The sequence below is a fragment of the Arachis stenosperma genome, chromosome 6, assembly GCF_014773155.1.
Source record: "Arachis stenosperma cultivar V10309 chromosome 6, arast.V10309.gnm1.PFL2, whole genome shotgun sequence".
In the NCBI taxonomy this organism is placed as follows: domain Eukaryota; kingdom Viridiplantae; phylum Streptophyta; class Magnoliopsida; order Fabales; family Fabaceae; genus Arachis; species Arachis stenosperma.
The window spans coordinates 45,029,715-45,050,656 of NC_080382.1; the positions used below are offsets into that span (position 1 = coordinate 45,029,715).

Genomic DNA, 20,942 nt, shown 5'->3' on the forward strand with positions numbered 1-20,942 from the left:
AATAAAAATAAAAATAAAAATATAAATAAAGGATGCATATGTATATGAATTGGAAAGAGGATGCATGAGTGAATGAGAAAAAGAGGATAAATGGGTATATAGGTTGTTTTGTTATGTATATAGGATGATATAGCATTAGGTGGGATACTTGAGCTAATCAAAGATCCAATCTATTACCCCACTTAACCATATTAATCCTAACCTTACCCTAGCCCCATTACAACCCTCAAAAGTCCTCATGATATTTGCATTCATGCATCAAATATTAGTTGATTGTTAGATGACTTGCAAATCTTTGAGAAACATGATTAAAGGAGCATTGAGTAATTAAGCCCTAAACACTGAGCGACTAGAGTGTAAACACATCCGATGAGGGGTATAATTGCTCAATTTTATGTTCCTATCTCTTATCCTGTATCTTCTTGCAAGTTGCTTGTTAGTTTTTGAAAAGTTCAAATCAAATTTTTGGACATTAGACATATTGCTATATTTTCTTACCTTAGCCGTAAGGATTTACTTTGAATTGATTGGAGTTCTTTTGTTTGTTTTAGCCAAACTCAATAGGAAATCATAGTGTGTATATATATATATATATATATATATATATATATATATATATATAATCATTTAGCATAGTTTCTTGCATGTATATAGTTGCATTGAATAAATTGCTTACCCTTTGATCATTCTCCTTTGATTGTGATTAGCATGAGGACATGCTATTGTTTAAGTGTGGGAGAATTGATGAATCCATATTTGACGAAATATTTCGGAGTGATTTGAGTGGATTTCATCATATAAACCTATATTTATTCATGTAAATAGCATGCTTTTGTGTTTTCTCCCTAAATTGAGCTTAATTGTGAAAACATGCTATTTTGTGCTTAATATAATCACTTTTATCCCACTTTTATCCCATTCAATGCCTTGATGATTTTGATGAGTGATTTCAGGTGTAATAGGTTGGAATGACTTGATAAGAGTGGAAGCAAAGCATGGAATTGGGAAAAAAACATGAAGAAATCAAAGGAGAAGCACACACTAGTGTATGCGTACGCATAGCCTACTATGCATACGCACAAGAACCACTCAGCCATGTGTGAGTGCGCACAATATCATGTGCGTACGCACAAGAAGAAAATCAGCATATGTGCGTACGCAAGTCCCAGCGCGTGACTCACTTAATGCAAATCACTGAGGGTGATTTCTGGGCTTCCAAGGCCCAAATTTAGGATTTTCTGAAGCTGATTCTTGCTATATCAAAGGGTCCCTCTTTCCATGTGAGAGGGGGGACAATTAGGTTTAGCTTTTACATGTTTTCTCTTAGTTTCTAGAGAGAGAAGCTCCCCCTCTCTCTCTAGAATTAGGGTTTTCTTAGTTAATTTCCTTTTAATTTCAGTCTTTAATTCTTGTTTTAGTGTAGTTTCCTTTATGTTTTCATATTCCCTCATCTTGATCTTCTTTATTTCTTTTGTTATTTCCTTTATTTTGTCACTTTCATGTTATGAACACTTTTGTTGAATTTAATTTCAATTAAAGCAAATTTATGTTTCCATGTTATTATTGCTTTCTTTAATTGTTATTTTCATTTTCTTGCTTTTGGTAGTTAGATTTTATTTTTAATGCAATTTAATATTATTTTATTTTCATGCACACCAAGTGTTTGATAAAATGCTTGGCTTAGTCTTTACTTAGTTTTTTCTCACTCTTGGCTTGGAATTGATGACTTGGTAATCCTTGAGTCATTGATGTCAATTCTTGTTTGATACATTAGAGTAATTAGTTGATTTGGTTTCCCTTGACTCTAAGCCTCCCATTAATAGAGTTGGCTCAGACTTGGGGATTGAAATCAACTATGCCTACTTGACTTATATTCGATGTAAGGTGGACTAAGTAGAATTAACTCTTCATAATCATCATGTGTTTGTGGTCAATGGCTAGGATAGGTAACCTTAGCTCTCAATTACTTGCCAAGAGGTTTCTTGCATTTGAATTTTCCTTGCTTTGACTTTTATTGCTTTGACTTTTAATTCCTTGCTATTTACATTCCTTGTCTCATGCCATCAAACTCCCATTCTCCCATAGCCAATAATTGATCATCTAATTGTAATTCCTAGAAAAAATGACCAGGGAGTCTAAATACTCTCAGTTATAATTGTGTATTAATTGTGATTACCCTTTTAAATCTAAATTTGATTGGGAGTTAGTTATTGATCTAGACTATACTTACAACGAATGAACTCTTCTATTTAGAGAACATTCTAGATCGACGATAAATTCCAATTATCAGCTACATATAAATAAATCAGCCCAAAAGGATTCAAAGTAATGAAACTAGCTGAGCCAAAGAAATCAAACGGGCTGAACTTGATTAGAACCAACCCAAGCCCGATTTGATTTCAGCAAGCTAATCCCTCCATCTTGCTTCTAAAGTGATGAGCGGATAATTTATAAGCTTTTTGGCATTGTTTTTAGGTAGTTTTTAGTATGATCTAGTTACTTTTAGGGATGTTTTCGTTAGTTTTTATGCTAAATTCACATTTCTGGACTTTACTATGAGTTTGTGTATTTTTCTGTAATTTCAGGTATTTTCTGGCTGAAATTGGGGGACCTGAGCAAAACTCTGATAGGAGGCTGACAAAGGACTGCTGATGTTGTTGGAATCTGACCTCCCTGCACTCAAAATAAAGTTTCTGGAGCTACAGAACTCCAAATGGCACGCTCTCAACGGCGTTAGAAAGTAGACATCCAAAACTTTTCAGCAATATATAATAGTCCATACTTTATTCGGGATTTGACAATGTAAATTGGCGCTCAACGCCAGTTTCATGCTGCATTCTGGAATCAAACGCCAGAAACAAGTCACGAACCAGAGTTGAACGCCCAAAACACGTTACAACTTGGCTTTTAACTCCAAAAGAAGCCTCAGCTTGTGGATAGATCAAGCTCAACCCAAACATACACCAAGTGGGCTCCGGAAGTGGACTTATGCATCAATTACTTACTTCTGTAAACCCTAGTAGCTAGTCTAGTATAAATAGGACTTTTTACTATCATATTAGACATCTTGGATCCTGAATTGTATTTTGATCCTGTGGTCACGTTTTGGGGGCTGGCCATTCGGCCATGCCTGGACCTTCATCACTTATGTATTTTCAACGGTGGAGTTTCTGCACACCATAGATTAAGGGTGTGGAGCTCTGTTGTACCTCAAGTTTTAATACAATTACTACTATTTTCTATTCAATTCGATTCATTCCTGTTCTAAGATACCATTCGTACTTTAACCTGATGGATGTGATGATCCGCAACACTCATCATCATTCATCCTTATGAATGCGTGCCTGACAACCACTTCCGTTCTACAAGCGAAAGCTAGAGTGCGTATCTCTTGGATTCCTGATACACGACGCATGGTTGCCCCTCGCCTGACAACCGAGCCTTCCATTCCATGAGATCAGAGTCTTTGTGGTATAAGCTAGAATTGATGGCGGCATTCATGAGAATCCAGAAAGTCTAAACCTTGTCTGTGGTATTCCGAGTAGGATTCTGGGATTGAATGACTGTGATGAGCTTCAAACTCGCGACTGCTGGGCGTGATGACAAACGCAAAAGAATCAAGGGATTCTATTCCAACATGATCGAGAACCGACAGATGATTAGTTGTGCCGTGACAGAGCATTTGGGCCTTTTTCACTGAGAGGATGAGATGTAGCCATTGACAACAGTGATGCTCTACATACAGCTTGCCATAGAAAGGAGTGATAAAAAACTGGAAGGAAGCAGTAGGAAAGCAGAGATTCAGAAGGAACACAGCACCTCCATACACCTATCTGAAATTCCCACCATTGAATTACATGAGTAACTCTATCTTTATTTTCTGTTTATTTTATTATCATTATTTAAACCAATAATCTCTTAAATTAGTTAAATTCGCCTGACTGGGATTTACAAGATGACCATAGCTTGCTTCATACCAAAAATCTCTGTGGGATCGACCCTTACTCACGTAAGGTATTACTTGGACGACCCAGTACACTTGCTGGTTAGTTGTGCGGAGTTGCGACAAAGTGTGATTCACGTTTGAGAGCACCAAGTCCTTGGAGCCATTGTTGATGATCACAATTTTGTCCACCATAAAGCAATGTTCACTTTTTCCTGTCTCAGTCAGAAATCACAGAAGTGAAAGAGAGTGCTTAGTTCCTAAGCTATTCAAAGAAGAAGAAATAAAGAGAAGGTTAGGAAAGAAAGGTTGAGGTCAAATCAGCAAAATCAAACCAAATCAAGCTAAGGCAAAGGTCAAAGGTAATACATTTCCTATTGCATGCATTGCTTTCTTCTCCTCTTCCCAATTCTCTGCCAATCCAAAATGAGATATATGGGAAAGATGATTTCTGTTCTTCACTACTGTGCATCTACATTTAAAATTATGTCTTGGAGACCAAGTTGTTTTTCGATGGCCAAGATCTGGGTTTACCATTGAAGATGTCTGTTTCTACTCATATGTGGCTTTCGGTCGACAAGAGAAGGTCAAAACCAAAGTTCCTATTTTGAGGATTAATGGGAAAAAGTGAAATGGTGGGTTGGTGAAGAACAAAGCTCGAGATTTGACCTAGGAGAGAGCAACTCAGCAACATGCAAGGAGATACAAAAGAAGATCTCACACCATTCAGAAACCAAGGAGAGATAACCAATGTTCTTGATGTGTATGTTCTGAGAAGAGCTCTTTGAAGAAGTTCATCTAATTGGACAGTGTTTCCTAGTCAAAGGAACATTTTGCTGAATGAAGAACTGAATCAGAGGCTAGCAAATCTAGTTTATCACATAGCAAAGAGGTTGTTGAAGAGTCAATCTCCTTCATGTTTTACATATTGTAATTTTCTTTTTAATGTTTATCTTTCTGTAATTTCTAGAGTGAAAAGGCATAATGAGAGAGCTCAAGTAAAAGCCAATGAGTGGAAAGAGGCTGAGTGATACACTTGAGAGAAAAGCCTGAAGTTATTTCAGATTTCTTTAGGTAAGTCTATCTCTTGTATCTTGTACCTGTGAGGTATCCCTTTCTTAGTTGGGTTAGCACTAAGAGTGAAGAGTTAAGTATTAACATAGCCAAAGTCAAGTAAGGCTAGAACTTGAGTGTAAAAGAATTGTGTCAATCCTGTGGAATTGGTTTATGTAATACTTTAGCTGTAGTGGAAATTCCACCATTGTTGTGGTGGAGACTGGACATAGGTTGCATAGTACAAGGCAACCGAATCAGGATATATGATGGTGTCAACTTTTCTCTTCTCTGCTCTGTTCCATTTTCTGATATTCATGAGACAAAATAAAATTGTGTCATAAATTTTTCACTGCTGAGTTCAAACAGATTCAGATTGCAAGTTTGTTTTAAAGGGTTAAGTTTATTAAAGTAAAAGAAGGTCATAGATTCAACCCCCCTTTTCTAAGCCTTCTACAACCTTCACATATATTTTAACTCAGGCAAGTATTGTATTCTTTTCAAACATGGGGTGAGTGCATCATCATCCTGCAGGACGCTGCGTACTACTTCGAGTCATGAGCATATGGAGAGCCAGTAGGTAGGTGCTTCTGTGATTTCCACACATGGTATGGGATTGAGATCTGGAAGTTGGTGGAGCGGCTACTTGGTAATAGGCCTCCTGTAATTCAGCGGCAGGGTGCGCAGAGGAAGAAGTCTTTCTCCTTTTTTAAGTTGACATGGCTTCGGAAGCGACTCTGGTAGATGCCCTTTGCTGATGATCCAGAAACCCTTCAACAGTACACGAGGTGCTACATTATATTGTTGATTAGGGGTTACTTGATGACTGACAAGTCAAACAATCAGGTCCATCTCTATTGGCTGCCATTCCGTGATGACTTTCAGAGGTGTCATTTTCTGTCTTGAGGTTCTGCGGTGCTTGTATGCACGTACCACTTTCTATGCTCTACAGCACATCGAGCCAGGACAGACATTGCAGGATGCACTCGGCTGCTAGTCTCTTGGATATACCAAAGATTTCCTCAGTGGTATCCACCCAACGATAGATTTATACGTATCCCATGGCTGCGAGGTAAATGTGATTTATAGTTTTCTTCATCTTCGTTTATGTAATTCGATATGATATGAAATAAATTGAGTCTTTGTTATTCTTGCGAGTGTCCACAGGTTGACAGGTATGGTGCAGCAGTGTCAGAACCAACATGAGAAAAGAGTCTTCTGATGGCGTCTGAAGTTGGATCAGTTACAGTTAGATGAGGCAAGCGAGCTTTTTTTTTTGTCCAGTTACCAAATTTTGAATTAAGTATCCTGTGTTACTACCTGCTACTGATGATTATCATACATATTACGTTGTAGTTCTTGTGGACATCGTATGACGACCTTGTATTGCAGGACCTTTGCCTGTTGTGGTTGAAGGATGAGGTAGAGTGGGGGACATGGATGTCTGTTGTCTCCCTCGTATGCCTTAATATCATTGAGTTTCACCATGAAGATCGGGTGAAACGGTAGTTTGGAAATGAGCAGCCAGTGCCAGAGGTCCCGGTCAAGGTCGACAGGTTTCTAACCTCCACAGGACAGGGCGAGGACTTCTGGTGGCCTACAAAGCTCTGGGAGTGGTATGATCAATTTAGGGATTGGTTTGAGGAGGGACATTAGTCTCCATTCAGCCGTTCACAAACTATCGGCCTATACAAGAGTATTGGGATTGGTACCAGAAGGCCTGCTGCGTTAGACACCTATCCGCCCAGCATGTTCTTGATGACCCCAGGCTATTGGACTTATCAAGTGACGTCCAACCTACTGCCAGCCAGATGGGGGACGTTCTTCACCTTCCCCAGGATGTGCCTGATCATCCTCAGCATTCCAGGGAGGTTCGGGAGAACCCCCGAAGGCCTACCAGGAGAGAGAAGGGTGCCAGAGAGCGCGGAGGGGTACCGAGGGACAGGGTCAAGCCTCACAGGGAGTGCTTGGATTTGGAGTCGGAGAAAAAGTCTAAGTATCACCAACAGGAGGATCACGGTGATATCCCAGATGACCAGGATGACTCACTGCCTCCACCACCACCACCACCTCTTTCTCCTCCTCTACCACCACATCCGCCTTCAAGGTCAGGCTCATAGGCATTTTAAGACGATTGAGATGTTGCCCCCATGGTTGGCATGACCTCCAGGCTTCCAGCAGTCATCAGGAGGCATCGATGGTCGATGACATAGAGATCAAGGAGGCATCCATATTCATACTAGCGACCAGCCCACCATGTAGTGCATCGCGGAGTAGTTCAGCACAGGTAGGGAGCAAAGCATGGGACAGCCACAGCAGCATTCATTTGCCCATATGCCCACTACTCTTTGGATTCCATACATTTCTCTGGGTTCTGTCAGAGCATACGGCACACATGTTCGACCCGGTGCTCTGTATGTGACACCGCCTTTGGTGGACTACGGCCTATTGATGATGGCATCCCAGCCGATACATGCACTACCGGTTCCTCCACCTTACCAGCCTTAGTATCAGCGTTTGACCTACTTGGAGAGTTATATTGTCCCACATCATCTGTTGCCATCACACTCGCCTCACCAGCCATAGGATCCCTCTCGTCACCCACAGCCTCTTCTGGACCCACGTCCTAGTAGACCTCAGTGACAGGCACACCTTCCGCCATGTGGCACTGGACATCGGCTGCATTACCCGGGTGATTACCACCGATGATATCGTTATTGGTGTTGTATTTTGTTATTCCACATGTTACTATTGATGTATTTTGAAACATTATTTATGTTATATTTTGGTACATTATTTTACTTGTATTTTGGTACACTGTTTTTATTTTTTTTATATCTATGGTATTTAGTTTGGGTTTTTTTCTTTAGATGTTTTATATAAATGTGGTTATATGTTGAAGTTTAAGCTTTAGAATTCAAATATAACATAAATGCCGTCAACATGGATGACTTAAATCACATAAAATTCTAGTACAAAATATTTTAAGTAAGAATATAACAAAGTGAACAGTGACATGAACTACACAAACAACAACCTCAACTAACACATGCAAAGTAGGGACTCTAAACTAAGCCTCATCCGTGGACTGGTTTGGATAGCCTTTTCGAGTATAACCAGTTTGCCTGCAAAGACCACACCTCTTCTCTTGGTGCTTGCCCTCATCCATCTCATTACGAAACCTAGTTGAAACAGGTTTGCCAGTAGACTTCCTGCGCATGGCAGGATTAGGACAAAGTCGTGTCCCATACCACTCTGGCCAAAGCTTCTTGACTAGTATCGGGAGAAACTCCGCCTCAAACACCTTAAACACAGCTTGCTGCATGTGCACCTGATAGACGTGTGAAACCCATTCGACACTCGAGGTGGTATAGACAGCTAGCGCATGACGACGTGGAAAATGTAGTGACTGAAAAAGGCCACAGTCACATGTGCCCTTCGTCAAGCGAACACGGTACGACCACTATGACCAACCCTCGAAAGGATCTAGCTTCTTATCTAGGAATACTGTGAAGCCCGTTTGTCGTAGTGAGTGATGCGCATCTTTGAGATTCCTTCTCTATTCTTCTCAATGGCAGCAATTAGCCATTGGAAAAATTGATTACCTGCCACTAGCTGTGCATGTGCCTCCCATCACTTCCTGACGAACAACTACTGTAGCCTCTCGTAGGTGCATTAATGATGGGTCAAACGTTGGTGCGGAATTTCCTCAATAGAATTTTGTTGCAAGCATAGTCCCAAACCAATAAACGACTCACAATCAGAGTTTATTTTGTTTTTCACAAGTGCAAACCAATAAAAATACTAAGAGTATTAGATCTCGGGCCATCTCTCAAAAGAACTGTAGTGAGGTGTGCATATTATTGGTTATGAGTATAAGGGTTTGCAGATAAACAAGCAGGAATTTAAATAACAGGAAAGTAAAGCCGGTAATTGACGAAATATAAATGCTAAAGGGCACTCCTAGCAAGGATTGAGAATCAAAACTTCTTAATCAAGTCATTGACCACAAACACGACGATTGTCTAAAGTTAATCCTATTTTGTCATCTCCACATCGGGAGAAAGTCAAATAGGCATAGTCAATCTTAATCCATAAGTCTTACTCGTCAATGAAAACAAGAACTAAATCACTAATCAGTATTGGACATCAATGACTCTTGTGTCACTAACCACGACTTGACAATTATAAGAGCAAACCCAATAAGTTAACCTCAAATTATGAGATAAGTCAACCAGGCTTAATCAACCTCAATCTATAGGTCTTACTCATTAATGAAAATGATATTAATTAAAATCTCTAAATTATTAATTAATTCAGACATTAATGACATCAAGGGCACCTCAATTACTCAATTCCAAGCCAATAGTGTAAAAATCTACTCTATAACTAATAGAAACATTTTCACAAATACTTGAAAGGCATAAAAGTAAAGTATGATAGAATTGATATAATAATAAAACCTAAAGCTACCAAATCCAAGAGAAAATAACAACAATTAAAAGAAGCCACAATAATCATGAAAACATAAATTGCATCAAAGAAAATCAAAATTAACAAGAGAGTTCATGAACATAAAGGCACAAAATAGAGTAAATTAACAAGTAAAACTAAGAGAATAAAGATGCAATAACAATAAATTGTGAAGAAAACCAAATTAAAACAATAATTGAAACCTAAATCTAAGACCATAATTCTAGAGAGAAGAAAGAGCTTCTCTCTCTAGAAATCTAACCTAAAACATGGTAAAAATCTATCCTAATTGATCCCCCTTTCTCTTCCTTGAGTTTGGCCTGTAATACTCCATAAATGAGAACCACGTGTTTTCTTAAGAGAACCACGTGCAGTCAATCATGCGTACGCATGATGCATGCGTACGCGCAACATGGCGAATTCCCAAAGCATGCATACACGCAAGGCATGTGTACGTATGACCATGAAATGCTCCAAACTTCATTTCTTCATGAATTGTTCACTTTTGCATGCTTTTCCTTCACTTCTTCAATCCATCCTTAGCTTGTAAGCCTGAAATCACTCAACAAACACATTAAGGTATTGAATGGAATTAAAGTAAATTAAATTTAGCATTTTTAGAGCTTAAAAAAAGCATTTTTTACTCTTAAGCGAAATTTAGGAAGAAATCACAAAACCATGCTATTTTAGTGAATAAGTGCAACCTAAGTTGATAAAATTCACTCATTTCAATACAAAATAAACAATAAAATTGTGGTTTATCATGCATCGCACGATGGCTAAAATTGGTAGGTAGCGTGTACCCTTAAGCACAATATTCATGCACTCGTAGTAGTTCATCGTCATGTGCCCAAATCGGCAACTGCCGTCGCAGTGTTGTAGCCAAATCTCTTTGTTGAACCTGCCAGCCCAGTTCTCCATATCCCGCGACAATCCCCTAAGTGCATCCATGTACCACTCATATCTAGCCTTGCTTGGACTGTAAGCAGCATTTATGAGTTACTGCTTTCCCTTGACAGACTTGAAACGAGACATAAAGTTCGCCCCCATGTGTCGGACACAGTAAGCATGAAATGATCTAGGTGGCTGCCAACTACTATCGTTAGCTCTCTGCACATCCTTAATCACCTAGAATCTATTAGAAATAATTAACAAGCCTTCCTATGGGGTCACGTATCGCCTCAGATTAGTAATAAAGAAAGACCAGGACTCCGTGGTCTCAAACTCGACAATTGCAAATACTACAGAAAGGATATTGCTGTTACCATCTTATGCCACTGCAATAAACAAAACACCACCATATTTGCCATATAGATGCGTGCCATCGACAAAGACAAACTGCTTGCAATGCTTGAAAGTCTCCACACAGGCAGGGAAGGCCCAAAATTTCTTATTAAACATGCTGTAATCACGCACCACAAGGTGCCCATCATAGTAGGGTACAATATTGATCTCAACCCTCATTCTGAGACAACAACTCTATAGTGCTTATAGAAACCTCGACACCTTATTGTATGACTCCTCCTCATCACCGTATATCTAGACAATTGCCTTTTGCTTCACCAGTCAGACCTTTCTATACGAAAATTTGGAGTGATAGCTTTTCCTAACTGCACCTTGTAGGACAGAGATACAAACGGATGGCTGGATTGTATCAACGGCAGGATGACACGGCAGATGAGATTGTTGTCCAACTGTCGACGGTTCTGAGACATGGTGGGTGCTAAATACGTGTGCGATCTTCCCACCTTAAGCACCTCCCTAACGAAATATGACAACCGTGGTTGATATGTACAACAAGCATAACAATGATAAATGATAATATAAAACAAAGTTAAACTTGACCTTACCAATATCTGAGATTCTTTCAGAGAGTAACACGAAGATTCCAAGGGCAGCCTGCTTCATATTGTCGGCAATGCACATGGTACTTTAATCGATCTGACTCCACGACTTGGTACTCAGCACTTTTGCGAATTCTGTAAATCTTCACACCCTACATTACTGCATCTCTGCTTTTGAATCTGTGGCCAACCCAAAACTTCACGCCACCGTCTAAGTTGTAATCATCTTCACTTGTGTTGGAAAATAGATTTTTCTCCTGCATCGCATCCAGATCCAATGTATGATAATTACAGATGACAAGGTCAGAATTGGGTGCGGGGCAAGGCAGAAGATACTGACGTGATGGCTCAACTGGGGTCTCTAGTACAAACTCCTCATCCTCATCATCTTCAGAAGAATCGCTCTCGTTGCTATCAGCAACATACTCCCGTCGGAGTCCTCACCGTGACGTCCATGTCTTCCACTGGACAAACAACGTGTAGCGGTGGTGGTGCGAGAGGTTGGTCATTCTTCACAAAGTCTGACTGGCCAGATCCACTGCCATTGACATCACCAACCTCCACAGAAAGCTTCATCACTTGTTCCGCCATGATTCTCCCATGGATGTCAAACATCAGGCGCACATACTCGTCTTCTTGGAGTCAAAACAGATGAACCGAAAAGCTCTGTGTCCCATTGGTGCTAGCAACCCATACCCCACACATCCGATCTCTTTTCTGCCGCTACCACCGGTGCTGCTCAATATCAGACTCTTCAGTTTTGACAAAGAACTTACTCGTCAGGTACGCAACAAAATGAAATTCTCACACTCAAATATCACCTCAGTATCACTATTTCTCATATGACAATTGGGATACACACTTACAACTAAATATCCACTACTACTAGACATTTTGGCTTACTTTTTGGAAGAAAAATGGTAGAGAAGAAGAAGATAAATGTTTGTGAAGAATACAAAGGGTTGCACATCCTTTTATAGTTGTTAAAAATTTGTCGTAGTGTATCTCGTTTACACTATAAACGTCAAAAGTGTTCATGTATTTCTTTTACAGTGTAAACGAAATAAAATTTCACATATCTCGTTTACACTGTAAACGAAATATACACGTCTCTCATTTCGTGCCTTATCTTATTTACAGTGTAAATAAGATACGTGCAATCTTATTTCATTTACACTTAAATGAGATAAGCCATATGATGCATTTTAGTAAAAAAATTATAAAATGTATGTTTTGATAAATAAAATATTTATTTTATTTATTTAAAAAAATTTGACTTTTTAAAACCCTTATAATATCAAGAAATTAAAGTGGGGTTTGAATACAAACTAAAGTATACATAGGGTGTCTAATAAATAATATTATAATAATAATCATCCCCTTTTAATAGGATGATAAAAAGAATCTGCATCTACAGAAATCCGCGTAAATTATCTACGACGGAGATACTAATAGAGACTCGTAAAATTTTCACAAAAACGAAAATTCATCCTATGAATAAATAAAGACGGGATCGAAAATTGAGGTACTGCCTCAGAGGACTTATGAAATCTTTTCAAAAGAAAATTTATGTAAATATCTTTATATATATAAGTTATGTAAGTAATTATAATTTGTTTTATTTTAATTTATATGTTAAAAATTTTATGTGTATATTATATACATATTAAATTTAAATTGTATTGAATTTTATAATGATTGTGTTAATTTTATTTTTTAAAAAATTTAAAACTTAATATTTTTGGATATCCATGAATTTTCATCTCTTCCACAAAGAAAAATAAACGAAGATTCATAACAAAAATAAAATAAAAACAAAAGATATTTTACTAAATAGAAATAGAAATAGGGGAAGGATACTCCATAGAGACCCATTCCATTTCTACCTTTGAAGTGATATACTTTAATCAATTTTTAACACTATAATATGATAGTTTCGAATTAATAATTAACTAATAAGTTTATTCAATGTAAATATGTAATCAGCTTTTGCCTTTTCATCAGATCAGCTGGCTGAGTTGGAGCACTCTTCTTAATTGGTAGCTCGCTCGTCAATTAATTCAAGTTTATACTCACAACATAAAGTGTTTTTTACCATATATACATAATGCAGACAATTTAATGCAATTTATATTCACAATCACCAAAATGAAAGCAACAAGCCAATAACTAACTAATCAGGGAATATTCCAGCTTGTTATGAGCTGCTTCATTATAAATAATATATATGGCTCAGAGAGAAAAAAGGATGGTTTAAACGAGAGATTCAAATCGGATCTTGATTACACTAATATATTGAACCTTCCATGCTCTTCTATACCTTTGTTGTAACTACCACTTCACACACACACAAAATAAAGTAGTAGTTACAATAATTAAATATTATATTACATTATTACTGTATGTAGGATAAAAGAGATTCACACATAACACATTATTATTAATTAATACCAACTCATTTCCCTTCATTAATTGTCACGATTTGAAGTGCTTCGTGTCAAAAAAATTAAAAGTACTATACGAATAAGGTCATATATATACAAACCCACACACACCAAAAAATAATTGTTAATGCAAAATCGTACGCAATCTTGCATAATGTTATATCATTGTTTCCTCCATGAAGGCCCCACTCGCTTGTCATTAGGCTTTTGATTTGGTTTCCAATTGCATCACACATGCTTTATTTTGTGGGTTCCTACTTTCAAGAACGAGTAAGTATTTAATCCAGTCTCTTAGACAATTATTTTAAAAAACAAAATATTTTTTGACAAAAAAAAGTTTAATTCGGTTTTTATTCTTTAATCCAATTCTTTCGTTATTTTTGTTGTGAACTTGTAACAAAAATTACTTAAGTAGCACATTTGAATGTTAGTTGTTACATTATCACTGCTAAATTGACTAGAGATTTATTCCTAAATTTAAATTGTCAAAGAATCTATTTATCTTTATTTGTTTTGACAAGACGATGTTGATTTGACGTTAAATTAATCAAATATTTATTTATCGAAGACCTATTTGTGTCAAAAGGATTTTTTATATAATTTTTTTCATATTAACTTTTTATTTTTATGATATTGATTTTATTAATTTTTTAATAAATTATTAAATAAATAGTATAATAAATATAAATTAATTAATAAATCATTCAAATTTAAAATATTATTTATTATGAAATTAAATAAATAATTCTCAGTGTAATTTTTTAACTTATAAAAAAAATTAGGGGTAAGTATGGTTTTGGTCCCTAATGTTTAACGCCAGAATCGAAACCGTCCCTCATCTAATTTTCGTATTAAAATCGTCCTTAACGTTTTTTTTCGTATTAAAATCGTCCTTTTTATTTTTTTGGACAAAATTACCCTCACCACTACCAACACAATTACATGCTCCACCACCACCACTACCAACACCAACACCACCGCCACAGCCTCCACCCACAGCACCACCAACACCACCACCAGCACCAGCACCAGCACCAACACCACCACCAACGCCGCCGCTGCCGTTTCCCTCCCCCCTTTTCCCCTCCCCGTCTTCCCTTCCCCCAACCTCCACCCCCACCCCCGCGTCCGCTCCCCCTCCCCAACCCCCATCCCCACCCCGCGTCCCCTCCCCCTCCCCGTTCCCTTCCCCCCACTCCCACGTCCCCTCCCCCTCCCCGTCTTCCCTTCCCCCCACCTCTACCCCCACCTCCCACCTCCACCTCCACCTCCACACAGAGAAGCAGAAATAGAAAATCAACAAATTCAAGCACAAATTAACGAATGCAGAAACTGAAAGCAACAAATCAACAAATCAACACAGCCAAATCAACAAATTCAACAGAGAAGCACAAAGCCAAATCAGAAATTCAAAGCACAAAGAAGCAGATGCAGAAGGCCAAGCAGGACCACCGGCAAACTCATCATTAGAACCCATAACCGCAAGAAGCTGAAGCGGCGAGGCGGCGAGGAGCAGCGGCGACGGTGGCGCTGGCTTCCCTCAGTGGCTAGGCGGCAAGAAGCAGCAACGCGAGTCCTTCTCCCTCTTTGCGTCTCTCTCTGTCCGATCTCTCTCCTCTGGCGTGGGTGGCTGGCGCGACGGTGAGGGTTCGCCGAAGAGATGAGGGCTGGGCGGTGAGGCGGTGAGGGCTGGGCGCAACTGGCAGTGAGGGGCTGGGCGCGACGGTGAGGGCTGGACCTGGCGGTGAGGTGCTGGGCGCAACGGTGAAAGCTGTGCGTGGCGGTGAGGGGCTGGCTTCCCCTTTCCCCTTTCCCCTTTCCCTCCCCTCCCCTCCCCTCCCCTTACCCTTTTCCTCCCCCCTCCCCGATGCGTTTCCCCTCCCCACCACAACACGTTTTTTTTTATTTTTTTAATTTTATCTTTTTTATTAAAATAGGGGTAGTTTAGGAATAATATAAAAAAATTTATTAAAAAGGACGATTTTAATGCAAAAAAAAATGTTAAGGACGATTTTAATACGAAAATTAGATGAGGGATGGTTTCGATTATGGCGTTAAACTTTAGGGACCAAAACCATACTTACCCCAAAAATTATGTAATTAAAAATAAGAATACTAGTAAAATTTGAAATAAAATTAATAAATTAGTAATATAATTTTAAAAAAAGTAATTCTATATATTAGTAATATATCAGTATTAAAGGGTTTTTTTAATAATAAAATAAAAAAATTATTATTTCTCCAAACATGATTTTTAGACTTTAATTTCTCAAATATAATTTTTTTTTTACATTTGGGCAAGTTCGTCGGACCCCGGCGAACTCTATAAAAATTGGCAAGTTTGCCTTACCCTCGGCGAGCTCTATAAATTTTATAGAGTTCGTCTAACCCCCAGCGAACTCCACTCAAGTTTCTTGAAACACACACTTTTAATTCATATCATTGTCTAAAAAATAGTATATAGATCTACAAACAGTATATAAGTGATGACAAGTCATCTTAGCCTAGTTTCACTAGTCTTTTTCCTTTGTTTTCAATAGGTTTTATGCACTTTCTTAAGCCATAAGTAAGCCAATTGGGTTGAAATTCATGTTTCCTTTGATTCAATCAACCATGGATAAATTGATGCATTTTCATGAGTTTTTGTGCCATAATGCTCATATGACAAGAAGAAGAATAACTCTCATGATTATGGCATAGCTTTGATACAATTGTTGATTGATGACAGGAGGAATAAAGCTTGGAAGAAGGTTGCAAGAATGGGCTTGGAAAGAAGGGATTTACGTTTGAGCTAACGTTTGCCTCAAACGTTAACTCAAACGTGAGAAGCAGATGAAGAACACCCTGGGAAGAGCCAACGTTTGCGCCAACGTTTGCCTCAAACGTTGAGGCAAACGTTGGCTGAAGAAGAAGCAGGGGAAGGAGCCAACGTTTGCCTCAAACGTGAGGTCAAACGTTGGCGCCAAAAAGAAGAGAAATAGAGCTCCTGGGCACAGCAACGTTTGAGCCAACGTTTGCCTCAAATGTGAGGTCAAACGTTGGCTACATTTTGGCAAGAAAGAGCATGGAAGAGCACCCCTGATTAATGGTTTAGATGAGCCACGTTTGCGCCAACGTTTGCCTCAAACGTTGGGCCAAACGTTGGCCAAAAAGGGAGCCTGGGAAGACCCACGTTTGAGCTCACGTTTGACCTCAAACGTTGGCTCAAACGTGGATGACAGCAAGAAGGGCATCTGCATAATGCCTCACACAAGGGACGTTTGAGTCAACGTTTGCCTCAAATGTTGACTCAAACGTGAATGGTTCATGGCCCGGTTCACAAGTGGATTTCTTTCCAACACCAAGAGCAATCAACAGAGACTATTGTCAACCCAATTCCATCAAGACTAAAGGCCCAATTCAAGGCTTAATGATCATTTGAAGAAAGTGTATAAATAGTTTAGGATTTGAAGTTTTAGGGAGAGCTTTTCTTTTAAGAGTTTTCTTTGAGAATTTTCAGAGTATTCACAGTAGAGAGCTTTTGGGTTTTGAGCTATTTTGAGATTCTGAGTCTTGGGAAGGAGAATTGAATTCTCCTCCTCTTAGTTTTCTTGTTTTCAATTTCAATTGCAACTATCTTGAGTCTTGGGTGTTGAAGAATTGAGGAAATTTTGTCTCAATCTCACCTTGAGATCTCTCTGTTTTTCTTACTGCAACTTCTGGAAATTGAACTTGGATTTACATTTCTGCATTGCTCTCTTCTTTAATTTGGCATTTGCTCTTTGAATTTGGATCTAGGAAGGCATTGAGATCTAGACTTAGTTATCTAGTCTCTTGGGTCCTGAGATCTATTGGTTTCCATTTTAATTTCCTTGTTTAATTACTACACCAGCTTATTTTCCTTTTAGTTTGAGATCCGGTTCAACTAATTCCATCAATTACTCTTCATTCTGTTAAGTTTTGCTTTTCCTTGTTTAATTCCTGCAGATCCAATTCCCATTCCCCTTTTATTTTTCAAGTCAATTTACATTACTTGCACTTTAAGATTCAGCTCTTTTTCTTTTTGTTCCCTTTAATTTCCTGCAAATCACCCACTCCCCTTTACATTCTTTGCAATTTAATTCCTGTCAACACAATTTCACACAATCAACACTTGTTTGCTTGACTAAATCAACCACTAAACTAAAGTTGCTCAATCCTTCAATCCTTGTGGGATCGACCTCACTCCCGTGAGTTTTATTACTTGATGCAACCCGGTGCACTTGCCGGTGAGTTTTGTGTCGGATCGTTTTCCGCACATCAATAAGAGAATACAAAAATACACGGACAACAAGTATGGCTTCTTCAAGGACTTTTTTTAATTATAAATTAAAAAAAAATAAACCATATTTAACAATGGCAACCATTGTTATCGTCTCTAAAAATACATAGGTACACCGGAATAAACCATATTTAACAAAAAAAATTTAATTATAAATTAAAAAGCTAACTATTTCTAAAAAATAATCTACTTCAAATATATCATATTGGAAAGTTAACAATGGTAACCATTATCATCGTTTCTAGGGTACATAGGAGTACACAAAAGTACACAGGAATAACAATCCTTGTCGCGCCACCGTCGCTGGTGTTCCCCATCGCGGCCGTCGCCGGGGTTCAGCCGCTCCGTCGTTGCTAGGCCAATCCTCTGCTGCTCCTCTCATCTTCCCTATGCATCCGCAGGCTTTCTCTTCGCCGTCGCGGGGCTTAGGCTCTGGTTCCTCTCCCGTCACGTAATGTTCTGCGGCGCCGTCATCGTTAGAGTTTCAACCGCTCCGTCGTCGTTGGGCAAAGATTTCATTGCTCCCCTATCAATGCTGTACACTTGCTCTGTCTCTATTGTCGATGGCAAGAGTTTCGTTCTTCCTTTTTTTTTTATGTTTGTTTTCTTATTTTTGAAGAATATAAACATCATTTCTTTCTTTCTAATTTTTTTAATTTCTATTGTTGATTTTGGATCTGAAATTACAGTTGATGATTGTTGAATTATTTTTTAATTTGAAATTTCTGTTAAATTTATTTTGTTGATGATTGCGATTGATGATTTCTATGAAATTGATAAATTATTGCGGTTGATGATTTCTATTAAATTGTTGAATTGTTGCACACAAAAAAGGGATTTAGGTGGAAAGAAAAGGGTTGGTTATAATTAAGAAAGAAATAATGGTTATATGTTATATAAAATTGCTCTATGCAATTATTTTTATATTGGATAAAGTATATATTTTGTTTCTAAGATTTGTAATTTTTTAAAAATATCTCTAACGTTTAATTTTATTCAATTTTATTCTTAACGTTTTTGATTCGTTCAATTTTGTCCTTAACGTTTTCAATTTATTTCAAAACTATCACAACTAGAAAATGGATTAATACAGATAGATTTAGTCTTTATTACAGACGGATTTTTGGTTTCCGACGAAATTACTAACGGATTTTGTCCTTCTGTAAAAGCCTCGTCGGAAATTATTTACCGACGAATTTTTTTCCGTCGGAAAATTACCAACGGATTATTACCAGTTACCGACGAATTTTTTCTCTGTAAATTCTCCATCCATTTCACTAAGACGACTAACTTTCCGACGAATTTTTTGTCGGTAATACAAACGGATTTTTCGATGGACTTTCTGTCGGTAATTACAGACGAATTTTCTGACAGATTTTCCGTCTGTAATTTGAACCTTGGAAAATCATCTTACACTCTGATTACAGATAAAAAATTCGTCTGTAAATCCGTTAGTAAGGTAAAATAGATTTTTTTTATTTTTCCAATTACAAAATAACTTGTTTTGATACAAAATAAATATAAATTTAATATAATTTTTTTATCTAATTTGTATTCGAATATTTATGATATTTCAAAAAATAAACAAATTCATCGTATTATCAAACTAAAAGAAAAGTACTATAAACAAGTAAGTCAATAAAATTCAAAACATAAACAAAGTGTAGTGATCATCAACTATAATTCCTAGTCCTCATCTGAAGACATTGAGGGTAGCGATGGTGGTGGTGGTAGTGGAACTGCACTAGAACTACTTGACTCTCTAACCATCTCATAGTAGCTAACATAAGCTTCATTCCATCACTTCTGTTTCAGCTTTTTATTCTTGGCCTTTTCAATTGCCCGTTCCAACACAAGTAACATTTCATCTCTCATACAACATCCTATCAATATTTAACCATATCAATGTTTTCAGTGCAAAAGATAGTTAGACATTATACTAAAGACAAACTCCAGAAACACTAAAGACACTAAAACAGGAATGATGAATGACTCATTATTAATTTTATTACATATTATATATACAGGGATTATTTCTTCCTTCCTGCCCATACTACGTACCTTTATGGCCCGCGGGATAAAGTTTACGTTTAAGTTTTGATGAGAGCTCCTAAAATCAACAGCCTACAAATCAGATAGATACTCAATAATTAATGTGTTTCTATTTTGAATCAATAATTGATATGTGTTTTAGGAAAATAAAACCCTTTTAGATAAGAATAAAATTGAGAATATATTATTATAAATATATAATATAAACTAGTCTTATTTATACTCTGCCTTAGCTTATATATGCATAAGCTTGAGTTCCATTTTTCTTGTGATCCAAGCTTCTGACTTAGAACTATATATATAGAAAACCTTATATCAATATAATATTCTGTTTTACATTAAACTAACTCAAGTAAACAAATAAAATTGATTTTGCTGTTTAGGCAGATGAAAAAAGTTTATTGTTTCTTCCGCAATATCAACTATTATAGAACAGGAAATGTGTACACAGAAAGTGAAACTTGCATTATTTAATTATAAGAACCTGTCGAATTAAACTGCAGATTCCGCACCCTCTCCAACTTAAATTTCTGTTTCCATTCAGCGGCCTCAGTTTGAGCAGAAGCTTTTCCTTCAGCTACTTGCCTTAAGGCCTTCGCAATGGCTAGAAGGAGTTTAAGATAAATAAGTGGGGTTGGTTGATGGATACCTGTTGATGACTGCCGTAGATAGACAGATAGAGAAGAGGTAAAAGTAAATAAGCCTTAGCAATAAAGTGGGTGAGTATGTAAAAATCTCAAAAATCAAAACCCTATTTGTGGCAGCAGCTCAACTAAAGTAAGTTCAGTTTTGCATAAATTTTATTCGTAAGTTAGAAATTTGAAATTTGAAAA

General features: G+C 37.6%; 2 protein-coding genes across 2 annotated transcripts; one reads left to right on the plus strand and one right to left on the minus strand.

Annotated features, from left to right (window-relative positions):
* Positions 1-6,807: 6,807 nt before the first annotated feature.
* On the plus strand, positions 6,808-7,504 carry LOC130934000 (uncharacterized). Its single transcript, XM_057863590.1, has 2 exons — positions 6,808-7,103; positions 7,378-7,504. The coding sequence occupies exons 1-2, from the start codon at positions 6,808-6,810 to the stop codon at positions 7,502-7,504; spliced, it is 423 nt and encodes a 140-aa protein (XP_057719573.1).
* Positions 7,505-11,995: 4,491 nt separating this feature from the next.
* Positions 11,996-15,234, minus strand: LOC130934001 (glycine-rich cell wall structural protein-like). Its single transcript, XM_057863591.1, has 3 exons — positions 15,150-15,234; positions 14,676-15,089; positions 11,996-12,048 (listed from the first exon to the last, which is right to left on the minus strand). The coding sequence occupies exons 1-3, from the start codon at positions 15,232-15,234 to the stop codon at positions 11,996-11,998; spliced, it is 552 nt and encodes a 183-aa protein (XP_057719574.1).
* Between the last annotated feature and the right edge of the window lie 5,708 nt (positions 15,235-20,942).